The sequence below is a fragment of the Paracoccidioides lutzii genome (assembly GCF_000150705.2).
Source record: "Paracoccidioides lutzii Pb01 unplaced genomic scaffold supercont2.22, whole genome shotgun sequence".
Taxonomy (NCBI): domain Eukaryota; kingdom Fungi; phylum Ascomycota; class Eurotiomycetes; order Onygenales; family Ajellomycetaceae; genus Paracoccidioides; species Paracoccidioides lutzii.
In genome coordinates this window covers 491,623-515,928 of record NW_015440968.1, presented here as the reverse complement: position 1 = coordinate 515,928, position 24,306 = coordinate 491,623, and the positions used below count along the sequence as shown (strand labels likewise).

At 46.6% G+C, this 24,306-nt stretch overlaps 7 protein-coding genes across 7 annotated transcripts; 1 reads left to right on the top strand and 6 right to left on the bottom strand.

Annotated features, from left to right (window-relative positions):
* Positions 1–257: 257 nt before the first annotated feature.
* PAAG_07210 (glutamate decarboxylase) lies at positions 258–2,188 on the bottom strand (the record flags this gene model as incomplete). Its single annotated transcript, XM_002790928.1, has 2 exons — positions 258–2,003; positions 2,120–2,188. The coding sequence occupies 2 exons, from the start codon at positions 2,186–2,188 to the stop codon at positions 258–260; spliced, it is 1,815 nt and encodes a 604-aa protein (XP_002790974.1).
* Positions 2,189–2,459: 271 nt separating this feature from the next.
* On the bottom strand, positions 2,460–4,529 carry PAAG_07209 (hypothetical protein; the record flags this gene model as incomplete). Its single annotated transcript, XM_002790927.1, has 1 exon — positions 2,460–4,529. The coding sequence occupies one exon, from the start codon at positions 4,527–4,529 to the stop codon at positions 2,460–2,462; it is 2,070 nt and encodes a 689-aa protein (XP_002790973.1).
* Positions 4,530–7,377: 2,848 nt separating this feature from the next.
* Positions 7,378–9,156, bottom strand: PAAG_07208 (mitochondrial protein Fmp25; the record flags this gene model as incomplete). The annotated part of the gene is made up of 1 exon (XM_002790926.2): positions 7,378–9,156. One exon carries the CDS (start codon positions 9,154–9,156, stop codon positions 7,378–7,380), a length of 1,779 nt encoding a protein of 592 aa, XP_002790972.1.
* A 377-nt stretch (positions 9,157–9,533) lies between these two features.
* Positions 9,534–12,114, top strand: PAAG_07207 (hypothetical protein; the record flags this gene model as incomplete). The annotated part of the gene is made up of 4 exons (XM_002790925.1): positions 9,534–9,712; positions 9,780–10,119; positions 10,175–11,206; positions 11,272–12,114. 4 exons carry the CDS (start codon positions 9,534–9,536, stop codon positions 12,112–12,114), a joined length of 2,394 nt encoding a protein of 797 aa, XP_002790971.1.
* A 708-nt stretch (positions 12,115–12,822) lies between these two features.
* Positions 12,823–16,486, bottom strand: PAAG_12360 (STE/STE11/BCK1 protein kinase; the record flags this gene model as incomplete). The annotated part of the gene is made up of 2 exons (XM_015847858.1): positions 12,823–12,943; positions 13,038–16,486. 2 exons carry the CDS (start codon positions 16,484–16,486, stop codon positions 12,823–12,825), a joined length of 3,570 nt encoding a protein of 1,189 aa, XP_015702549.1.
* A 22-nt stretch (positions 16,487–16,508) lies between these two features.
* On the bottom strand, positions 16,509–17,924 carry PAAG_12359 (hypothetical protein; the record flags this gene model as incomplete). The annotated part of the gene is made up of 1 exon (XM_015847857.1): positions 16,509–17,924. The coding sequence occupies one exon, from the start codon at positions 17,922–17,924 to the stop codon at positions 16,509–16,511; it is 1,416 nt and encodes a 471-aa protein (XP_015702548.1).
* A 2,479-nt stretch (positions 17,925–20,403) lies between these two features.
* PAAG_07205 (folylpolyglutamate synthase) lies at positions 20,404–21,594 on the bottom strand (the record flags this gene model as incomplete). The annotated part of the gene is made up of 4 exons (XM_015846164.1): positions 20,404–20,677; positions 20,728–20,880; positions 20,936–21,103; positions 21,134–21,594. The coding sequence occupies 4 exons, from the start codon at positions 21,592–21,594 to the stop codon at positions 20,404–20,406; spliced, it is 1,056 nt and encodes a 351-aa protein (XP_015700599.1).
* Positions 21,595–24,306: the final 2,712 nt, after the last annotated feature.

The following is a 24,306-nucleotide window of genomic DNA, read 5'->3' as shown; positions in this document are numbered from 1 at the left end:
ACCTCCGCAGCCGTTCAACCAAAGGTGCCAAGTTTTGTTTGCTTGATCATTGCTATTATGGCATACTCATGCTCAAAGCTTTAAATTTATAGCGATGCAATTCGTGACATCACTCTTTTCGCCCATGCCTAGAATGAAATTTAAATTACGTAAATCCACGCTAAGGAAACCTCATTTTGTTTCAGCACATTTTCAGATATACATACATGTATTTGAACATAATGGTTTAAATTAATAAACCGCTATTACGTTGTAGCCTAGCTAGATGTATGTATTTGATGAACAACTGGCCCATGCCCGTGTTCCGCAGGGTTTCCCATACGGAATGGCTTCGCTCCCGCAAAAGGGTCAGGGGGATGTGCCACTGGTCCATACCCATGCTTGGCTGGATTTCCCATACGAAATGGTTCCGCGCCCGCAAACGGGTCAGGGTCATCAATGCTATCCCCACGAGCACTCTGTTCAACAACCTCTGGCCCAATGTCCAAAATAGCAGCCAACAGAGCTTCAACGGTCTCTTTCTTTGTCTGGACGTTAACCACACACCTGAAAAATTTACCGTCACCAGCGGATGGATCGCCTTCTGCTGGCGGCGCATAGTCGATCATGAATCCTCGACTGACTAGCCTTTTTGTTATTTCTTGTGTTATCTTGCTATTTCGCTTTCCTCGTTCTTCCTCATCCAATTGTTTACCGCCTACTTCCTTCCCTCTGGGGAAAACGAGTTGTTTGTTGGGAGCATAATAAAAGGCAACTTGGAGGCATGGGGGTGGGTTCTCGCTGATAAGAATAAAGTTTGGCGAGTTGGAAATAGCTGCCGCAAGATCAGCGGCCACATCACAGGCGGAATCGATTTGCCGTTCATAACCCTCCGAGCCATAGTAAATCCAACTCAGGTAGAACTTGAGGGAGTCAGCTCGGCGGCCACACTGTAACGTCAGGTCGGCAAGGTCCCAGACCTCTGGGCATTTCACGTCGTTGCCATTCAACCCGGCCTCTAAATAATCATCGTGGAATAGATAGCCTGCCGGGAGTGTATTTGCGCGGTGGAATTGTGTCATGTCTGCGCCAAGCAGAAATGAACAAGTCACCGGCACACCTAGCATTTTGTGCGGGTTTACAGTAAGACTATCTGCTAAATGGCTGCCAGCAAGTTTCCCTCTTTTTTTCTTGGAGAATGCAAACGAACCGCCCCAGGAGGCATCAACATGCAACCAGAGGTTATATTTCCGACAAATCAACGCAATATGTTCCAAGGGGTCAAACGATCCAAGTACCGTTGTCCCTGCGGTCGCATTGACATAAAACGTCGTCCTGCCTTCATTCTTTGCCTTGATGACAAGCTCTTCAAGGGACTGGGGAATCATCTGTCCCTTTTCGTCAACAGGAACAGACCAAACCGCGCTGCCCCCAAATCCAAGCATCCAGGCTGCCTTCTTTATAGAATAATGCCCATGAGTGCTCGTGAATATAACAAATTTAGATCCGTCGCAGCCATCCTTCTTGGTCTTTGGAAATAGAGTATTCCGGGCTATGACAATCGAAGTAGCATTAGCAGCGGAACCTCCCTGAACAGATATTCCGCCAGAGTTAGGCCCGTCGAAGCCAAAAAGGTTTGCCAGCTGTTTCGAAGTATACTTTTCAATAACGGTCAACGCAGGCGACACTGGATATATATGAACATTCGTATTTAGTGCAGCGATAATCAATTCTGCCGCTAATCCCGGAGCATTGGTAGACGCATATAGCTTGTCCAGAAACCCCTGATGCCATGTGTTGACTGAATACTGTAGCACTTGGTCTAAGATTCGAAGAAGACCTCGTTGGCCCTCACCAGAGGATGGAATTTGGAGATTCATAGTAGCTTGCAATTCCTCTGGTTTCACGTATTGTACTAAGGCAGAAGGCTGGCGGGGAGCGTCTCCAGCCTTGGAAGAGCTGAAATCATCGTGATCTGCAGCCCGTATAAACGATACAAGTCGTTCTTGGACAGCGTTTAATAGCTACAGGAAAAGCACACCATGATCAGTGAACTGCTTTATGCAAGAAGCCAACACATGAATTTCAGGAGGGAAAAATGCAACTTATTGACACACCGGTAAACACTAGCTCCACTCACATTTCGAACTTCCTCGCTCCTCTCCAGCAAGTCACCTCCTGAAGCAATCGTGGGATCTTTTGAAGACATGATTACTTGCTGGTAGTATTCATGACTTCACGTTACCATATCGACCCTAATTGGATGTTGGAGATGGCCATGGAATGGACACCAAGGAAATATATAGGAAAGATAAAATTTGTTCATCAAAAGACTGCGACATCGGAATTTTATTTTGCCGTTCATATATCCTTGGGAATGTATCAATGACGTAATTTAGGTACTGCGCCACTCCCCAATGAAACGAAATATAAGTTCAAATTTTAAAGATTCCGCGACATTTTCTTAGGAACGACTATTATTAGGATGTTGTAGGTATTTTTTTTGATGGGGTGTTAGCTGGTTCTTTTGAACCGTTTGCCTTCGCCGCAAATCTAGCCCTTGCTAGATCTATGTTTGACTTCGGTTTATTTGTCAAAGTGTTCAGATTTACTTCGGCACTGTCTTCCAATCCCTTGGCTATTGCAATCCAGCTTCCTCTTTTCCTCTTATATAAATCCATAGACCAATTCCTCCATACAGCTCGCCCAACAAATGAATCTCGAAGAGCGCGTTCGTGCACAACCAGCTCTTCAGCAAATCGTTGCTTAACAAAGATTAAATCCCTCGTTGCCGGCCAAAGGGCATCAACAACATGAGATCCGCTAGAGTGTAATGCCAGTTCAGCAATCTTTCCTGACAACCTAGAAGTTATTTGACGACGGAATTGAGGAGTTGAAGTTGGAAGTGTCAGTGCATCTTGAAGGACGTGGGAAACAACTGGATCCTGAGCGATAGAAATTAAAGTTTCTGGGGTAACTGCGAGAAGACTTGACTGTACTAGTTCGCAGAGAGGACCGGTGGACTTAAGCATTGCCTGCGCGAGGAGAGATCCATGTAATTGCTCTGGAGAGGAAGTATTGGAAGAAGATGTAGTACCGTCATTTTCCTTGTTAGACCGCTGCAGTTTCAACATGTTGTTAATCCTTGAAACCGCATCATCCCCATAAGCCGACAAAAGGGTAGCCGCGAGAGGACCTAGATCTACACCCCGGACAATGCCTCGCTCAATCAAAGCTTTTATGACAGTAAGCCGTGAGCGCTCCACTAAGGGCGGAACTTCAGGGAGAATCAGGTCCATGGCACTCTTTAGATCTTCTTTGCTTAATCTTTCCAAAATTCGCACAACAACATGTCCAGCAATCTCGTTCCTTGAGAATGATCCTATTCGCTCCCGAACTATAATTTTGTAGAATAGCTTAAAAAACTTTCCTGGGGCATCTTGGACTATCGTTTCCAATAGTCGCGAGCCAACGGGGTCATAAAAGAGGCCCTTTAGGAATGTTGCGCTCTCACCGTCTTCCTGCAAGTTCTCATCCGGGACAAGTCTCCGTAATACGGAATCGGCATCCTTAGCTTTTGATTTTCCCATATGACTGAGCTCGACTGATAATAAGACTTGTAAAACGGGATTTCCAACGGGATGAGTTGCGAGGGCTCTCAGATAAGTGTTATCGAGACCAGTAACCAAATCTTTCATCATTTTCTCCAAGGCTTTGTTGAACGAAGTTGGAACAGCCTGTTTCTCTGAAATTGAAGGATCCAGTTGTGTGCCAACTTTTGACGCCAGATACTCCTTTTTGCGACTCGCGATAACCGTAGTAGTCGACGGATTGCGCAGAGGTTTGCCAGCCAGTACCAAAAGAAGCACCCTTATTGTATGAGACGCGAATCGCTCAGTTAGCAAGTAACCCCAGTTACCCTCAAGCTCAGAAATTGCTTTCAAGAACAGATCCTCTAGCTGTAATTCACTTGTTGAATCCTCCTCCAAATTTTCCTTCTCCTTGGATGACTTTTTCTTCATTTCCGATGTTACATACTGCGCAGCATGAATAAACAAGCACTCGCAACAGTGGCTCGCGAATCGATGTTGGACGAGGTCGAGGAAGTGACCAATGAACTTGCTGAAGAGGCGTTTAATCTGACTAACGGTAGAAGCTGAAATCAGTTTCTCCATCAGTCTTGAGCATGACTGGCTGCAGGCAATCTTCAACTCCTTCCCGTTGGCTTCTTCGTATACTCGTTCTATAAAAATAGATTTCTCTTCCTCGGTCTCGAACTGGTTAAGTTCGAGGAGACCGCTTGCATGACTAAAATATTCCTGCTCCTCAATATCCAGGAGCCCATAAAAGGCGGTTCCCGTGGAGTCCACTAGCTCCTCATCGAGTGGGATATAGTCGCCCCTTATCTCCAGTTGCTCATACGAACGATTGGGGTAATTGGAGACATCCGAGGATTTCTGTCGTTTCAGCACCGTAGGGTCAGTGATTACATCGTCTCGCTTTCGTTTGGCTTCGGCTCTGCGTCCACGCTTTTGCTTTTCTCTAGGCATGGTGAAAACCCTTTCTCATCTGGCCTTCATTCAATTTAAAATTCCAATAGAACAGACGTCTACGGAAGAATTCAACCAAGAAACTCAAGGCAAGCTCTAATTGACTTGTTCGTTGCTTATCCAACTTTTTTTTTTTTTTTTTTCTTTTTTTCTTTTTTTAATAAGCGGTGGTCCAAGCTTCCCACCTAGCGGCTTACGTTATCAGTCTATCGACTAACTAACGTAATTCCACACCGAGTCGGCCACCAAATTTCTCCACCTACTAATTTAACTGCTCATTCAATTCAACGCGCAATTATGCCACCAAAATGCAAGAAAAACTCTTCAAATTCAGTTGAGCAAGAGGGGAGGATTGAACTCGCGATAAAATCTATTCAAAATGATGAAAAGCTCTCAATTCGTGAAGCTGCAAAGCTATTTAATGTGCCTAGGTCTACTCTTCAAGATCACCTCAAGCACCGGCCCTCACGGGTGAATTTACGCGCAAACTCTCACAAATTATCTGCTGCTGAAGAGGATAGCCTAGTTGAATGGGTGCTGGACCAAGCTAAATGAGGATTCCCCCCCCAGCTGGCATTTGTTGAAGATATTGTTAATTATCTTCTTACCTTACGGAATTCCACTGCCTCCACTACCTCCCCCCCTCGGGTCAGCAAGAACTGGATTTCAAAGCTGATTAAACATCGTACGGAGCTCCAAAGCCGCTATTCCAGACGCTATAATCATGACCAGGCCAAGTGTCAAGATCAGCAGGTTATAAAGGATTGGTTTAAGACCTTAGGAGATACAATTGCTGAGCATGGGATTGTGCCAGAGGATATATACAACTTTGATGAGACTGACTTTGCTATGAGGCTCTGTGCCACTACTAAGGTCATTACTAGTAGTGAGCACTATGGCAGAGAAAAGCTCCTACAGCCTGGAAACCGTGAATGGGTGACTGTAATTGAATCAGTCAACGTGTCAGGATGGGCTCTACTTCCCTATCTCATCCTCAAAGGCCAGGGCTTGTTGGAAGGTTGGTTTGAAGGCCTTCCAGAAGGCTGGAGGCTAGATGCCAGTCCAAATGGCTGGACTACTGATGAAATAGGCTTGAGATGGCTTCAACAGGTGTTTATTCCAGCAGCAGATCGTCGCAGAGTTGGCAGATCTATCCTTCTTATCCTGGACAGGCACGGCAGTCACCTTACCCCAGAATTTGACCAAATCTGCAAGGATAATGCTATAATATGCCTTTGCATGCTGCCTCATTCCTCTCACCTTCTGCAGCCACTAGATGTGGGTGTTTTTTCAGTTTTAAAGTGAGTGTACGGAGATCTAGTTCAGCAGTGAATGCAGCTTGGATTTAATGCCATTCAGAAGGCAGATTTCCTAGATGCCTACCCTGCAGCAGGTGCTGCAGCCTTCAAACCTCAGACTATTCAAAATGGCTTCAAGGCAACTGGAATAGTGCTCTTTCAGCCTGACTACGTCCTCCAGCAGCTGGATATTCAACTATGGATCCCTACCCCCCCACACAGCAGCTCTAGCAATTCAACCATGTCCTGGGTGCTTCAAAACACCTAGTAATCCCCAGCAATTACACTGGCAGGTGAATAAGATCAAGGGCTTAGTGGAGGGTCAGCCTCAAGGCTTTGTGGAAGGTTTTGACCAAATTATCAAGGCCTGTGAATATGGGATGGTCAGTGTCACAATTATGAAGAAGCAATACCAGGATATATTCAACACCAATGAGATAGAGAAGCAAAAGCGCAAGAGATCTAGGCGCTGAATTGGGCAGGAAGTAGGAGGTTTAACTAGTGAAGAAGTTCAAAGTCTTCTAGTAGGCCCTATAGAGCCTGCAGAGCCTGTTGAACAGCCAGTTATTCAACCCCCCAAGCCTTCAGCTGCTGAGCCCGCAGCACGCGTACAAGCGCCACGAAGATGCAGCAATTGTGGAATGCTTGGGCATACAAGACTAAGATGCCCTCAACCAAGTGTAATTTAATTTAATTTAATTAAGCTTTGCTGCGTTGAGATAATTTGAATTAAAAACTACCTAGTTGGGATTAAGTGAATTTGCTGGCCGACTCGGTGTGGTGGCCGACTCGGTGTGGAATTACGTTAACTAACTAGTTAAACCAATGCGTCAGGATGGTCAGCGCCACTATTATGAAGAAGAAGCAATACAAGGATATATTCAATGTGAATGAGATAGAAAGCAAAAGCGGAATAGATCTAGACATCAAATCCAACACGCAGGAGGTCTAACTAGGAATGAAGCTCAGGATCTTATTATTCCATCCGCTGCACCTGTTGAACAGGCAGTTATTCAACCCTGTGAGCCTCTGCCATCTGAGCCTTCACCACGCCAATGAGCTCCACAACGCTGCAGCAATTGCAGCACTCTCAGGCATACAAGAATAAGATGTCCTCAACCTAGTGTAATTTAATTTAATTTAATTGAGTGTTGTGGCGTCGAGATAATTTGATTTAAAATCTAGTCAGTTGGAATACGGTGATTTTGTGATCTGCTCGCTTGGGAATTACGTAGTTAACTAGTTGGTTACCAACAGGGAATTGCAAACGTTGCAAACATCGGTCGACCTTATCTTCGCTCAAACCTAGACGAGAATATGTTTTGTATGTTCGGAAACTAATGGAATTATCATTAATTAGATTCAAAAAAAGACAGATCGTCTCAACCAGTGATTGAAGTAGACAACGCTGCAAAGATCCAGAAAATTGAGTGGGGCTAAAACCAGCTAACCCACTTCCCATAATACACACACCTACATACACTACACAGACGATATATTACAGAAATAACTTTTGTAGACTTCAAATGCCGACACCGAAGTAAAGTGTATCAAACTCCAGAATACACCGCAGTAACATTTCTTCCGCACTCAATTCGCTGCTCCAGAGTTACCTTCCTTCCGTCTAACTTTATGGTACGGCGAGGAGTGATCTGGAACCGATTCTCGTCACGTTGGTTGTCACGGATGTCAACATCAGCTGGAGGGCTTATGTGCGTCGGGGACGCGATATTATTTCTTTTTCCAGTGCCTAGTTGGTAAAACTCATTGCCACCCCACCAGAAAGCGTCCGCACCCCAGTAGGTATCCGTTTGGGAGCCATTTGTCGATCCTGAAACATTGGTAAAGTTGCCCAGAACAGCGGCGGCGTGGGTTGCTCCTACTGAAATGTGGCGTATACCAATGGGCACGATCTTCTGTGCGGTATCACTGTATTCAGATAAGCCACTTAGAGCCTTCACTTTTGAGGGTTTGTTTTGAATGTGGGTCCATTTTCCATTCCCGAGGACACCATATAGTCCCTTTCCACAGCTCCAAACATCTGTAGTGACACGGCCAAGATCCGTAACAGCGGTTGGAATCTCCAGGGAACTAAGAACTCTCTTAGCGCTAACGATGAAAAAGCTGTTTGTGCCCCCAGCGGCAATTCCTGTTGCTTTTATCTGATAGGCGCTGGCTGGATAAAGATGCTCCAGGGGAAGAATTTCTGGTGTATCGTTGAATGGAGTTAGGATATTTGTATCCAAACCTAACTGACCGGAGACATTATCACCAAATACGAAGACCCGCCCAGCTTTATCAAGTACCAAAGAATGGCAATCGCCAGCTGCGATATTGGTAATATATATTCCACGTAGCGTGCTAACTTCGTGGCATAGGTCATATGGCCCCTTGGGTCGATTGTTCCACGTCAGCCCTGGAATACCAAGCTGACCACGCGAAGGGAAATGTTCTGAGCCAACAGCAGCAGAAAAGACGCGACCAGAATTCGTCAACAAAAGTGCATGTTCCAGTCCTCCACTGATTGCGATCACCCTTTCACCCAACCCAAGTTGTGGTTGAAGCGGGCGGTAACTCAGCTCAGCCTGCGTTCTCCAAAAGGGAATCCAGGAGCTTTCGTAAGGTTTTCGGCCATTCTCCTGCTCAGATTTTGATACAGGGAGTGAATAAACATTTCCATTTGACGACAACGCAATGATCCGGTCTACTGAAATGCACAAGGACACAAGGTCTTTGCCTTTGAGAGTCTTGGTTGGTTTGTAATCAGTCCTTGAATAGCCTTTGCCCCATTGGATCAAATCTCCATTTTCTGAAATTGCAGCGCCAAAATTTTGATCGAGTTTGACATCACGAAGAACCATGCCATCAAAATATGGTATCCTTCTTGGAGCCTTGATGACATATTCATTCGAGTCCGGGTTCGCAACCGATCCTGCGTTTGATCCCCAAGCGTACAACCCCGGACGCTCCCAACTCCTTTTTACCTGGACATGTTGTGGGCTGAGTGACTCTCTGTTTGCTTCTGTTGATAGATTCTTGTCGGGTTTGGCCTCCTGGAGGATGACTTTTGGCCGGAAAAATCTTGATGTTTCATCCTGATTCTCCCGTCTGTCCCTTGTGTAAAAATACCCCAGGGACAGAGCAGCAGTCACCCCTGCTACAGCAACATAGGGGCCTGAGCCTGGTGGTAGAAGAGATCGCTTCGGTGTTTTTGGAGGTTCAGTGGTAGAGTAGGGGCGGCATCGTGGGGAAGAGAAGATTGGTCGTTGGGCGCATTTTGGAGCTATGAAGGGCTGTGACGCAAGTCGTTTGCTACTTCCTTTAAACATTACTTTGTTATTTCAGGGATGTTCCCCACCCATCGGTCAATGTTTTGGGGTTTGAGCAGCTTATCGAGACACATAATGCCCGAGTTAATTGATGTCACTTCATCTACGGAGACTCTGAGGGAAAGTTTATACGGAACCTCGGAAGCTAATTTGCTGACTAATTTTTGTGGAGAATTGGCGGCAAAATCAGGCAGAATTGTTGCTTACCCAGAGACACTTCACAGCTAAATAAAGGTGTCCATTTCAACAAGATGTTGAAGAAGATCTTTAATACCCCACAATATCACAGCCTTCTTGTTGTTTAGAAGGTGGTGACTGCACAGCAATGGAACAGCGATGAGGTAACATTGCCTACTTTTATATTATCATGTTTCATTATGGCCCCTGAGATTGACAATCAACCTCGCCATCCCAGCAACGCAGCTTCACCGTCTGCCAAAGGGGCGGGCGATGCACGAGAAGGTTCAATGGAGGAAATTAAAAATGACGTTGAATTTGCGCAATGGTATGGCTCCATTGGGAGTGAGTTGCTAGAGGTCAGCTATGAAGAATATCAGTATGGTCCCAGTTTTACAGTTTCCTGCTCTGCAACGGCAACAAAACTAATCTCTCCTTGCAAACAGATTGTGTCTTGATGAACTAGAAGCTTCAAAATCGCACCTCGATTCTCTTCTAAATGACACTATGTCTACGCTCGGCCTTTTATCTAGACTTTCCGAATCATTCAAAGCTGTGGAAACGCAAACATCAGCCTTCCAGCACCAGTGTGAGGGGCTACTCTCTGCGCAGAAACGCAGTTCCAGACTAGCCGAAGATATTCACGAGAATCTACAATATTATGACTTTTTGGACCCCGTATCACGGAGACTGAATGCGCCGAGCGCAGGAAATTCCGTGCGGACGAAAGACTTTTCCGACATGTTGAAACGGCTGGACGAGTGCTTGGATTATATGCAGGCTCATGTGAGTGTATGCTCCATTCAAAAAATTTGCTATGACTATATACTAATTGTAAAAGCCTGAACAAAAAGAATCAGAGACATATAGGTCTCGATATCGCCTTCTTTTGACTCGTGCCCTCACATTGATCAGGGGCCATTTCGTATCCACACTGCGGGAGATATCTTCGGGAGTGGCGAAAAGAATTGCAGACCGGCAGCTTAACGATACCACTATGTCTGCTCTTTTATATGCGAAATTTCGCGTGGGTGCTGCAGAGTTAAAGGATATCGGATTAGAAATACAAAAACGAGCAGTGCCACCTGCTGATTCAGAGCAAAGCGCTGAAGCTGAATACCAGAGCTTGCTCAATGAGCTTCACAGTAGTTTTTCAGCTACTAGAGGCAAATTGGTAATACCTGTATTGCGGAAGAGGTTGAACGATATTGCGCAGGCTCCGAGCACATCGAAAGACCTTGTAGCATTTGCACGATCTAGTATCAGTTATATTCGTGGGATTTGTCTCGATGAATTTGAATTATGGGGTCAGTGGTTTCATGGCCAACAAGGGCTTTATGATTTTCTGGAAGCTGTCTGCGAGCCTCTCTACGACCACTTGAGGCCAAGGATTATCCGTGAAACAAAACTTGTCAAGCTGTGCCAGCTCTGCTCACTGCTACAAACTCGTTACTTATCGGATCCCGAGGAAGATGGAGAGTATGCAGACCCGACCCAACTTAACTTTTCTGTCTTGATCCAACCCGCCTTAGAGGATGCACAAACCCGCCTTGTTTTTCGTGCACAGACAATACTACGAGATGAAATTGAGAAATATAAGCCACGGCCTGAGGACCTTGATTACCCAGCTCGTAATCGAAAAAGACCATTACCAGAATCAAATAATTCCAATACTGGGTCGCACAGAAAGCAGTCCTTTGCTGAACCGTCAAGCCCTGTACCGAAGACGCCCGTGGTTGTTGACGAAGAGATTGATTCACCTCAAGAAAAGGATCCCCGATGGGACTTTGATTCCGGGGCCGTTTTTGAGGCATGGTACCCAACTTTGAGAAAGGCAGTTTGGCTGCTGAGTCGTATTTATCGCCTCGTTAATGTATGTGAATAAATACCTAGCACTTCCATCTCCCATTTCTATACGTTCTGACAAAATCATTACAGTCAACTGTTTTTGACGATCTAGCTCATCAAATCGTCCACCAAACCAACGTATCCTTACACACCGCAAGCAGCCAAATATCCGCAAAGGCCTCTCCAGCAGACGCCCAGCTATTCCTAATCAAACATCTCCTCCTCCTCAAACAACATATCGTTGCATTCGATATCGAATTCGTCAGCCCGGACGTCTCCTTTGACTTCTCCGGTGTAACTAACACGTTTTGGGAACTTAGAGAACGCGGCGGTCTCTTCAGCCCACGGAACCTCATGCGGCTAGTTGGTCGTGGCCTGCTACCCCGCGTCGTGGAAAACATGATTGATGCAAAAGTCGAACTAGATGGCAGGTTACGCACGGTAATCAACGACTTCACCAACTCCTTCGCCTCCAGGATGACCAGATCTCTCACCGCGCCAGCCAAGTCCACAAACAGGAGCGAGTCCTATAGTAACGCGTTGCGACTTACTGTCAAAGCGATCGAGATGGAAGTACCCCATCTTCGACAGATTCTTGATGATTACCTGGACGATACGGGGACGACAGAGACGCTTGTGAGCGCGGTGCAGGATTGTGTGATTCAAGTCTATGAGGATTTCTTCGATGGGTATACAGCTATGCTAGAAGCTGGGGCGAAAGTGGAGTCTAATACTAATAATAAAATTGCCCATAATGGTAAACTGTCGCCAGCGGAAAGGAATCAAAAGGCTCATGAGGATGGCGTATGGGATATTGACACTTTTGCAGCATGGAGTGAGGCTGTTTTTAGAGTTGGTGTTACTGGGTTTGAGTCAGGAGGTGAACAAGCTGAGCTTGGCGAAGATAAAGACGACGATGCGACCGTCGTCTAATGAACGTCGAAGCCGCAGCAGGAATAGAAGTTGATGCCACGATGAGTGTTTGCCTGGGCAATCAATATAGCAAGAGAATACACAAGTTCAGTTCATGCCTTCTACATAGAGATGTATATAATTTATACCCTATAGTTCGTCAAACGCAAAGTGCAATACACCCAATCAAATCTTACCATGGAAGAAATGATCACTCAACCCTAGCATTCATAAATAGATGATATATATTTAAAAGTTTCTCCTACTATTTTTATTTTCATTATTAATATGTCTGATATATATTCACAGAAAAAATAAATCGTGAAAAAAAGAGAAAAAGAGTAGCTTTCAAACAAGAAACGCCTTAATCCAGAAGCTCCTTGCCACCATTCACTCACTCTCTTAACCCATATGATTCAGACCAAATTATCATCCATATACATTCCATTCGAATGACCAAAGGAAAATGAAAACCAAAAAGAAATTCCTAAACGGGTATGTCAAAAGTTGCGAAAAGATAATAAGAGAGGCAAGATCCAATGCAAGTAAATGATCCATAAGCAGAATAGAACAAGCGAAGTATTAAAAGAGATCCAAAGCAAAGAGAGTTTCAAAGATTGCAATACAACCATACCAAACTCACCGGTTAAAGAGATTAACACCAATGACAATCCCTGAATATACGCCTGCGTTTTTATTAGATTTGTTTACGACAGTTATCAAAGTCGTTCAGAGAACATGGCGAATCTTCGCATGCAGCTCGGTATCCAAGAAATTGTAGAGTGGATCAGCTTTGCAAAAGGGATGCTGAGACAGCAAAGTCTCTGCAGTTGGTCGTTCGAAGGTGTCACTAAAGTTCCCCAAAAATTTACCACCATTAGTTTCACGTATACAAAAGTTAGGGGGAGCAGGTAGGAAAAGGAAAAAGTAAAAGGAAAACATACATCGTGAAACAATCATACATGAAAGCCAACGCTTCCGGTGTGATAGCCACAGACACATCATCAGGAATCGGCGGAGCCTGGTTCAAACTCCCCAACTTGAAAATCGCCCCGATGGCCTCCTCTTTACTCCACGGTCGTCGGCCCGCGAACATCTCCAGCACCACGCAACCAAGTGACCAAATGTCCACCTTGGCACTGTAACCTTGTCCCTGTGACTGGACAACTTCCGGTGCCATCCAGAACACAGAACCCTGCATTGAATTCGTCACGTCATTGCCGTAAATATTGTCCGTTTTCTTGGAGATGCCAAAATCGGAGATCTTGCAGGTCCCGTCCAAGTCTAGAAGGATGTTGTCCGCTTTCAGGTCGCGGTGTAAGATTCCTTGGTCGTGCAGGTATGCCAGCCCGCTTAAAACCTGACGCGTAAGGGACTTAACGACGCTTTCTTCGAATTTGCCATGTTTGCGCAGACAACTGCCGATGGAGCCACCAGGGATATATTCGAGGTAGATGGAAATGGACAGCTCACCGCGCTCGCAGCCAAGATACTGCACAATATTGGGGTGTTCGAGATGTTGCATCGTGTCGATCTCTTGGTTGAGTGCCGAGACCATCTCTTTCATTTTATCCTTGTCTTGGCCTGCAGCCTTCGGGCTCACTTCCACCTGTTTCACAGCCAGGATCTCACCATTATCAGCATTAATGCCGAGGTAGACCCTTCCATACGTCCCCTTGCCTATAAGTTGACCTCGAATGATTCGGAATGTAGCCTGCCTCTGCGGCACTTTACTCTGCGACCCAGCCCCAACATTCTGCGGCAAGGGAATCGGATGCTCACTCAGCCGACTGCCCGGCTTAACCTGTAAAATCTTCGCGCCGAACATCTTAGTACTTTTCCGTCGAAGTAAAGCGCCCGATTTAGCATTGGAAGCCGTTATGCTCTGATTTCTATGAATCTGATGCGCCCCCTTTGCAACCTCACGGATGGATTTCATACGCGTTAGCCCACCGCCTTGAGATCGATTGATATTCCGCTGCGCAACGTTATTAATTATCCCTTTAGCTTTCAATGTAGATTCATCTGAGCCCAACGTGTCCATGCTGTCCTGTGACATTAGAGAATTCAATGTGCCATGGGCAGCACGGTTTCGCAAGGTTTGGTTATCGGACAGCTCCGCGCCAAGGCTCGATCCTGGTCCCACCACGGGTGACATTGGTGGAGACATCAAGCTCCCTTCCACGTATGGTTCATCCAGATCAACGTCTGGGAAGAAATCATCTAGATGATCAATCATACCATCAACTGGTGGTCTGCTAGCCCAAATGTCATCTCTGATTATTGAATGGCGACGGCTGTCCCTGCTGGTTTCCGGCGATTTTGACGAGCTATTGTCATCATTCGCGGATTTATTGAAGCTTTGTTCTCCACCAGTCTCATTGTCCGTGCTTCGGGTTGACGGTGTATTCGAAGGTTCTACCGTACTTGGTGATTTGAAGCTCACGGACATTCCCTTGGCTGCCCGCGATCCAGTATTGACGGTCAGAGCAGGTTTAGCGGAACGACCCTGACCACCACTAATGTTCTTCATCGGTGCTTTATTTTTCTTTGGCTGCACCCCACCCTTCGCGCCAGCCAATGGTATAGCAAACAGGCCTTCATCTGAATCCTCATCCGAATCTTCTACATGCACAGGAACTCTGGAGAACGAAACTTCCGTCTCCTGGAAATCAAAATCAGGACCAATTGATTTTCGGTTTCGTTGTTTTTGTTGCGATTGTGTATCGGGAAGTGCAGACGCAGGGCTGATGGAATGTGAACAATCAGATTGCAGCGTGGGAACAGCTGACTTCGTTTCTTCAGGCGGAGCAGCGGGGTATTTGGTACTCCCATCCCAATCGTATAACGGTACCCTGAATACAGTATTTCCCTTCCCGCGAGTATACATAGGCACCTTAGGAGAGGAACTTGTTGGACTAGCTCGTCGTCCCCTAGCATTATTGAAATCAACGGACTGCAGTGAGCAACCTTTCCCAGAAACCGGCTCTGAAGAAGAAAGCGGAGAACGTGTAGAAGTCATAGCTTGGTTAGGAAATGGTTTTCCGATAGCACTTGATACTTTCCCAATGCCCGCTAATGCAACTCCAAGACCGTCAGCCAGGCCAGGTGATGGTAGCGCGGGACTTGAAGTCCATTGCTTTTCTCCCCATTCTTCGAATATCTGATCTGAAGGGCTGCGCTTGTGAGCAGAGTCCTTGCGCGGTCTACCCCCTAGTTTCCTGCTCAAAGAGTTGACTTTGCTGAGCGTACTTGACTCCGATGGCGCCGAAGGGGGTTTCCGTAGTGGAACGAGGTTATCGGCCTTCTTATCTTCATATGGAGAAATTCGAGGGGAATCGAAATCTATCACACCATCCCGCCTTATAGAGACTTTAGACGCCTCCTTCAGCTGCTGCTGACTTTCCTGTTTTGATTGAAGATAAGCCTTCTGCTTTCTCTCAGCTTCCCGCCTGTACTCTTCATGCGCAGCATATATTGCCGCTTCTACACCATCGATATCCTGTTCACTGGCATGCTTATTATCACTAACGAAATTCCAAGGTTGAGCTTGTTGATCATATGGAGGTGGTTTGTCCGCATCAAAATTTATCGCTTGCGGTTGAGGTCTGGACGATACACCCCATACATGGTGTCGAGCATCATCGTCTACTGGATTCCTGGCTCGCCGCTCTGCAAATGACAGACCCAAACCGGTGGCTTGTGGTGCTGGTGCAGGTGCAGGTGGTGGAGATGGATGGGCGAGGTGAACGAAAAATTTCAAAGTGCCATGGGGATCTGATTTTGTCCGGCGATTTACGACCAGCATTGTATCACTCAACGGATCCTCGTGTGTAATTTGGCCAGGTTCCGTAAGATAGATCAATGCACTTCCCGGATCCTTGATGCCCAGGCTATTACATATAGTAATGCGCAGTGCGTCTGCTGCATCCACATCCGTCACGTCTATCAACCGATAATTCCACCCATCAGGTGTGGCCAGAGCATATCTCTTTAGTGGTGCGCTATTTGTGGGATTCCTGGATCGTGGTTGGACTTTCTCATAATCTGAGAAAGAAGAGGGTGGCCGTTCTCCAAGGGACATGTCACCACCATCGAATCCAGGTCTAGCAAAAACCGATGTCGGAGGGGGCCCCTGGCGCGTGCCCACCGGACTTGTAGGCGAGTCGGCATTTATTTCCTCAGGGGAAGGATGCATGGAATCAGGACCCTTTTTCCATTTCAGTTTGTGGAAGAATCCCTTACCGTGCTCCTTGGGATACGATTCACCTGTTCCTTGGCGTAAGCCTTGATCCTGTGGTGATGGGCCTTGCCCATTTTTCTTGGGGTCCGGCTGCCTACCAACTCCTTGGCCTCCAAAAAAGCCCTGGGACGAGAAGCCGCGGCTTAACATGGAATCAGAACTGTGTCGTTTATCAGATCTTCCGTTCGCTTCCACAGAGTATGGGACATATTCTTGGTGCCATTGTGACGTAATTAGGGGCAGGGCTGCCACTTTGAGGGTGCTCCTCTGAAACGGCGAGAATTCCATTATCACTTGAGGCAGACGGGCTGTGGCCACGGCGCCCATCTAGCATTCCAAAAACGCTTCGAGAGAAGTCTGACCGAGCATCCGGAGTTCCTGATTCAGTCCGATGGCAGGAATATTGCTTCTGAATCACATTGAGAGGTGTTGCTTTGACAGTATATTGTTGACAAGGGCTACTTTCAGCAGTTCCAGTAATGTGATTTGGAAACGAATCCCGCCCCAAATTGGGTGAATTTTCCAATCCTCCATCTGTGGACGCACTTGGCAACATTGAATTCTCGTAATATCTCGTCCCCAGGGTTGCATTGTCCGAGGTACCCTGATCAGCAATCCTCCGTATCAAATTCCGCATTCGCTTTCCCTCCTCCCGTTCCCTTGCCTTATCCCATCCAGTGCCACTCTTGATGCACTCCTTTGTGAGCTGAGGATAAACCACCTTGTGCATCTTACTCAGATCTCTTCTGCCATTAGCACGACTACCAAGCTCCACGAAACTAGCACCGCATAGCTCTAGTACGCGAAAAGTTTCCTGCCAATCGTTAGAGAATCCGTTTTGGGCAAGCCACAGCAAAACACGATCGAGAGGCCAACGTTCGTCGGCCTCCTGAGCCGTCATACCACCCACAAAATACTCATTTACCTGGGCGGAATTGTGGGGTTGCGGATTCTGCAAAGTCGCAGTTGGAGGTCCTGGAGATATTACGTCCTTAGGGTCGCGCAACGGAAGGGTTAATTGATGTGATCGATTCCCGGTATTATGTTGCATAGCTCCATCACTATTCGTTGGGTTGGAAACATGTCTCATACTGTCCGATTCAATGGAATATTGGTACTGTTCGGGAGGACATCCGTATTGCTCCTGCAGGTCATGAGTGAAAAGGGGAGGGATGCCAACTCCGGGACCAAATGATTCACCACCAGGAATATACGTTGCGGATGTGAGAGGCTGTATCTCATTAGATATCGATCGGGAAGGTATAGATAAAGGGGCAGGCTGACGAGAACGAGTAACGCTGTACGCTAGATGTGGGTTTTGTGCTTGGTTGGGGTTGAGCAGAGGGGGAGGGGGAGGGGGAAAAGGCTGTGCCATTGCCTGATGCCTTCCCCACCCTTGTTGCCATCCCTGTTGGACCCCATAAGTTGAACCAGGCGGAGGACCTGGTGGAGGGGGCGGAACTAGACTGTGTGCTGCATGGGCGATTCGGGGAGGAGGTGGCGGGAAAGACATCATATGCGCCTGGGAGCCAGACTGCGAGATGTGATGCGGCGGAGCAGGTATATATTGTTGCCGTTGTCCATCCATAATGCGACGTTCGCTACCAGTTTTGGCTTATATCAATGATGCGCCGGTCACCCGCGTCTGGAGCTCCCTTGACAGTAGCAAGTTGCGTTAAGACGGAGTCATTCTTGATGGCAACAGAGCATATAATTGACTATATCCATGCGCAGTATCTATTGAGGGTTCTAATCCGTTGCACATGTACAGAACAAGTCGTATACAACAGGTTAACAACTTTTGCTCCTACACCTGCACAAGGGACAAAAAGGAGTAGGAAAGGTAGCGTTATGAGAGGGGGGAGGTGGTTGGTTACATACCAGAATATATCAACTTTCCCTCTCCAAATCCAATGATTGCAAATAAGGGCCTTACAGTGGCGGCGGATTGTCACAAGCAACGGATTTGAATCGGTCGAGCTTCCCGTAATCACGTGTATCGAAGAAATTCGCGGAAGGTTAATCTAGAGCACGGGGCCGTAAGGCGGCAAGCTATATGCGACGTGGGCAGAATAGTTGTAAGCACCATGACCAAAGCACTCCCACTACATAGCAACACGCAATACCAGCATATATGATAGGTTCAAGATACATACCTTTCCTCAGAAGAATGGGATCAGGGAGTCGATATACGGTGGCGGGCTAATTTAATAGGGAAACGCTTGCCGGGGGCCGGGGGCAGACGAAGCTGACGGTATTGACCAGCCAACAACAGATATTATTCAGGATACCAGTATCAAGGAGGATGAAGAGCGGGGGTTGTCTTGAGGAATGAAAACAAGGATAGTTTATGCCCACAGTAAATAGTCTAGGGTAGATATTCTATTAATCTCCGATCTGGGGTAGTTGGGCAGTCGGTGGACAGTCGATGACCAGTCGCAGGTTGTCCAGCCCCGAGTCCTAGGTTAGGCGAGCTCGAGGGCGCACGTGATGTCAACAGAGCAGCTGGAGCGGGTAGCCAACAAAAACACTGCATCGATTCTACCACGGAATGCTCCGTGGTGATAGTTATATATTTTTATTTGCAAGATCGTCTCGATGACCAATGATTCCCATCATCTACCAACTGTTGGGTCAATCGTCTAGTGCCATAGCAAAGTATTTATTAATGGCAAGGCCTGGAGCTAGCGAACGGGACACTTGACTAGCCTTGGCGCACGCTACGGTTCCTGGCTGTGAATTGTCATCACCTTATGCCCTGTCCTCATTCTGGAGGATAGCCACTTGTTTATTCTTTAGCCTGAGGGGTCTGAGAGATCCAAAATAGGCAAAGCAACAGGTCAACTCTTGATAAATATTTGGATTGACTTTATCATGTCTCACTCTATGATTCCACAACGCTTCAACCTCCCCAAAGACTCGGGCTGATGCAATCTATACCTGACATGATTAACTTTCAACAAGGGTGCTTCGTCAGAGAACGTTACCACATCGTTTGTCTGCCCCGAACGACTTTCCATCCAAATTGTGCTAACTGTCTACAAACGGTGGTCGGTGTACCTAGCAGCATCGGATTAACAATTTAAAGCGAAAACCTGAGCTTGGATTAGCAGGTATGTAGAGGGGCAGTCTTTAAAATTCAGCTTGTATATCGACTACGTTGAGGCACGTGTTCCCCCTAAAATTCGGAAGCTTCATTTAGTTATGTACATTGGGTGAAACTAGTTAACTTTGGCCCCAGATTTCATGAATAAGCTTCCAAAGCTCAATGTGTTACAACTCCAAATGCTTGGGTATTTTCCACCTCACTCAGGATCATCTACGTTCCTCAACTTAACATGGACTAATTAAGGGAGACTTTCATATTCATCTTGAAGTTGAGAGATTTCCTGTACGAATAGATATCATTTTAAGTCTGCTGTGGCATCTGACAGCTCCAGCGCAATTTATTCTGGTTTGCATCGTGTCCCGCTAACCCCTCAGTGCGTCAGATAAGGTGACTGGTGCAAGAACCAGACGTTTCGCAGCATAGAGGAGGACAACAGTGTGACAAAATGCCGTTTTTTTAGTCCTCAATGGGGACCAGTTGTTTCGATGAAAAATGAATCATTTCTAGGCTTGAAACATTGGGTTTCCTTGTTGCGGAGATAATGAAATATGCAAGGCAAGCCGCCTTTCACGTCTCTCCTGATTTCCCCGGGTTGTTTTCCGGGGTGGATCCGAGGGAATGTTTAGCCTCCAACTGCCGTTTGGCTGGGATTCTTTAGTTCATTCTATATTTTTTGTATGGTTTTCGTCAGAAATTTTCAGAATGCGGGGGATATAATTTATTGGGGCATGGCTGATGCCAGACCGCAACTGACAATGAACACGCTTCAGCAGGAGGTATCTAACATTGCCTGTGACCTGGTATATGTGGTCTCCAAATTGTGCCCTAGGTTTACCACTTCCCCTACTATCAGGAGCTGAATCAGCGCAGAACCCGTCAGCTCTGACATCAATATCTCCTTCAACTTGGTTCTTCTCGTCTCCAACGAATCAGTTAATGATCCTCGGACTCAACCTAATCACTGTTTCGCCATGGTCTCAAACCAGCACGCTGATCTATCTGGACGCAGCCATGGGTGCAGAAACCTAAGTGCTCCACCGACCATGTGTAAGCTTCCCGTAACAAGTGCTTGCATTCCGTCCTCACGATCACCTATTTGTCTCGCGAGCTTTACCGCTCTCTCAATCGTTGGATCACTCGTGACCGTAGCCTGCGGATCGAGTTCCTTCCACACCGAGCAGTACATAGCGCAAAGTTCATGGAATGAGGTCTCAGGAGCTTCAATGCTTGGTCTGTTTACATGATGTCAATTCATCATCTGCTAAATTTCCTCCTTTGTTACTTACCAATAGACTTATCCCCTTTCTCCTGATATGTAGTGAAAATGATGTGGTCCGGTTTCACGTTGTTTCTGAAGAGTGCTTGCGCTAAAAAGCGTAAGAGTGACACCCCATCTCGCTCTGATGATAATTGACTAAAAATAAGGGCACGCCTCCTTCCGTCATTTAGTCAAAGCTACGAAGTGTTTTGAACGAGGTTCTTCGACATACTTATGCTCATTAGGGGTGCTGGTGTTCTCCGCAAACCATTCTGCAGCTTTTTTTAAACTCAGAGTGTTATGCGCCCCATCCACAAACCATTGTAATTTCCCTTCATCTATAATCTCGAATCTCCCAATCAATGAGAAATTTTCCACGCCACAATGGATATCTTCAGCGCTAAGTGTATGGCCAGGTGCTTTGATTCACAGAAATGCTTTAATGAGCTCAAGTGCTGCTAAGGAACAGTTCAATCGCTGCACGGGAACACTGAGCACTCTACCATGAGTGGGAAGGCAGTCATTAGTTGACACAAACGTCAAGCTAGTGTCTTTATCAAGAGCGCGCTTGCGCATAACTTCCGCGGGACCAGGTTCCTGTGTTGCTGAGAACGCGGGTGCGCCCGGTTTTAAGATTCCGGCTTTAAGCCAAGCGATCGTCTCAATAATAGGTCCAAGTCGGGCAACATGGTCCATTCCGAGAGATGTCATACCGGTTACAACTGGTTTCTCTATAGCGTTTGTTGCGTCATACTCTCCACCATTATGGACCTCGAATATCGCCGCATCGACCTCTTCGCTGATGAAGGTGTGGAATGCCAATAAAGTCAGCAACTGAAGGTAACGAGGCTGCCTAGCGCCCTCTTTATTCAGATCCGTATGCTGGGGCATGATGCGATCTCACACTTCGAAGAAGTATCGCGTAAACAAATCCTCCGGCACCGGATGATCATCGATTTGTATTCTCTCGCGAATGCATTGCAAACTTGGACCAGTATAAAGCCCAATCCGCTTGGGGAATCCTGTTCGCACGCTATGGGCGCGAAGAAAACTGCGTGTAAAATTGCAAGTGCTGCCTTTCCCTTTCGTACCGCTGACATGGATGACATTCAAGCCGTTGGTCTCCTATCCTAGATCAGGTCAGGACGACCAGTGTGTCTGTCATAGGTCATTGGTTATTGTAGCAGCCACTCTTTCACTCCAACAAAGCTCGGCACACCTTTGAGAGAATTTTGTTTATTTGTCGTTGCGTCTCCCGCTGCCGAAACCGAAGGGGCCGGACTCTTCAGTCTGCTGCTACGTCTTGTTTCGGAGGAGCCTGAGTGCATTCTATGCATCATCAGTTCTAGCGTAACATTTATACAGGGAGAGGAAGAAATACCAAGTAAGTCCGCTTCATTGTGGCTTTTTTGATAGGTTAATCAGAGTATGTCGATTTGATACCTGCTCTTGAGATCATCCCCTTGGTTCGTATACAGTTCGTCATAGCTCGGACATCTACTACCTAGATAAGGTAATCATTGGTCGAATTTTCGGCCGGAATAACCCTCGGCGTAGTTCAGATTGCTCACCCCATTAAAATTAACACCACCACCTGAGGACACTATAGGGGGATGACTATATATTATCTATAACCCTCAAACCCTAGTAAATGAGGTTTGAGGACTTCTGTTATGCCGCCTATCCCTTTTACATTTGGTTTGGCGGTTAAGCTAACTAACTCGTGATTGCCAAGTGTCAAATGCCGGCGCGTAAGTACTTCAGATCCGAGTGGGCATAGACCCCTTCTTAGGTGATTAAATCCCCCCAGTAGTTGTGGATCGCTAAAATATGCAAAGCAGCATAACATTAGCTCAGAGCTTACTTTTTTCGCTGAACTGGAGATAGCGTCTAGTGCCACGTTTGGAACAAACATTCTTACGGAGTAAGTACAAGGCACCCACCGATACAAACTCGTCACTCCGGCGAAACAATGCCGATGCTCCCTTTCTATCTGGCGTGACACTTGGACAGGATGAGGGATTACTTTTATCCCTCAGACTCCCATGATACTGTAACCCCGGCCCCGAGAGCCAAGTTGTGCAAACCTAATTCATGTAGCCTAAACCCAGCCAAGCCGCGGTATGCATTTTGACTTGACATTAAGCATCATTAAGCATCATCTGTGCAACAGCCATCCTCCCCGATCGAGCGACCTAGTTACAAACTCAGTCGTACTTTTTCGATGAAGAACATCCACAGAGCATTATTGGAGTCATAAGAGCAGTTTCATATCGCATCTATTATTTCCTCCGTATTCCACATTGGGTGAAAATAATCCCGTTCTGTTCTCGTCACATACTGCAATATTCTCATTATTTCCCCGCCATCATTTGCAAGGGAACACCGGGCTGCGCTGCGCCACTCTGCTAGCCTAACTACTTCGTACAAACTTGCATGCAAAATAATGGGACCCATCCTTCCCCCCCCATTTTCAAAGAATCACAAGAGTCATTTAGAGTTGGGATTTTAGTAGCTTTTAATTAGTGTTTTGGTCTTGGTGTTTTCTTTTATTTCAACAAGCCTTCACCCCCCTCTTTCGACTACTAACATTGGTGTGGACTGTGGAGGACTGGGAGAAACGAGTCATGCTTGCTCGACGTTTGCTTAAAGACAAAGGGACAGCAACAGTTCTGAACGATGTCCTGTGCCCTAGGGCTGAACGCCAGGAGTTTGGAAACCAGGTATCCGTATCGATATAGCCAGCTCGATGCTCACATATTATCTACGTTGCTCTGTTGATGGCAAGCGAGCGAGTCAACAATCCGAGTCAAGAGGGCGCCGAGAAAAGGCGAAGACTTCTGATACCCTTGGCTCGCTTGGCTGACTTGGCTGGCTTGGCTTTTTCTTGGCTCCGCTTAAACCTTGGCAGGATTTGGGTTTTTCTTTTGGTGATACAGGGGGGGTTCTGTATTACACTCGTATTGGTACGGTGGGTTGCAGAATAAAATACGCATATAATGGTGTGGCTTGATCTGATTCCGTTCCTCGAATTATCCATCAGTTCTTAATCAATTTGCTTGTTAACATGAGATATTTGTAGGGGAAAAATTACTCCGCAGAGTCGGCACAAAGTTGAGTCTGCGAGTCTGTTTTTGTTGTATGTATAGTTCAACTAATTCCCACAGTTTCAGAACCTGTAATGTAATCTACAGGGGAGGAAACAGGAGATGTAAAAAATACCAGAATGAAAATGCATAATATGTCCTGTTTATCACTCCGTGTGCAACTGTTGTGACCGCCCTCATAATAATATAATACATGCCACTTCTCTCATATGATACGCCCGTCATCAGCCTAAACCCGCCCTAAGTCCTCAGCCTGAGCGCCCCAGCCTGCCCAGCCACCCTCCCTCATTCCTCTGTCTTGGCTCCAATGCCCAGCCTGTTTGCTTGTCCCTGCCCGCCCACCCTCTTCCCCCCTCGCCTATTCCGTCTTCTTCCCCCTTTGCCTCCCTTCACTTCCCCTCCCCCTAATAGCCTGCGCATAACCTGCCAATAAATCCCTGCCGCTTGAGTTGGGAGGTGTATTGACAGAGGAGGGATTTTTAGTGTTATGTGAATG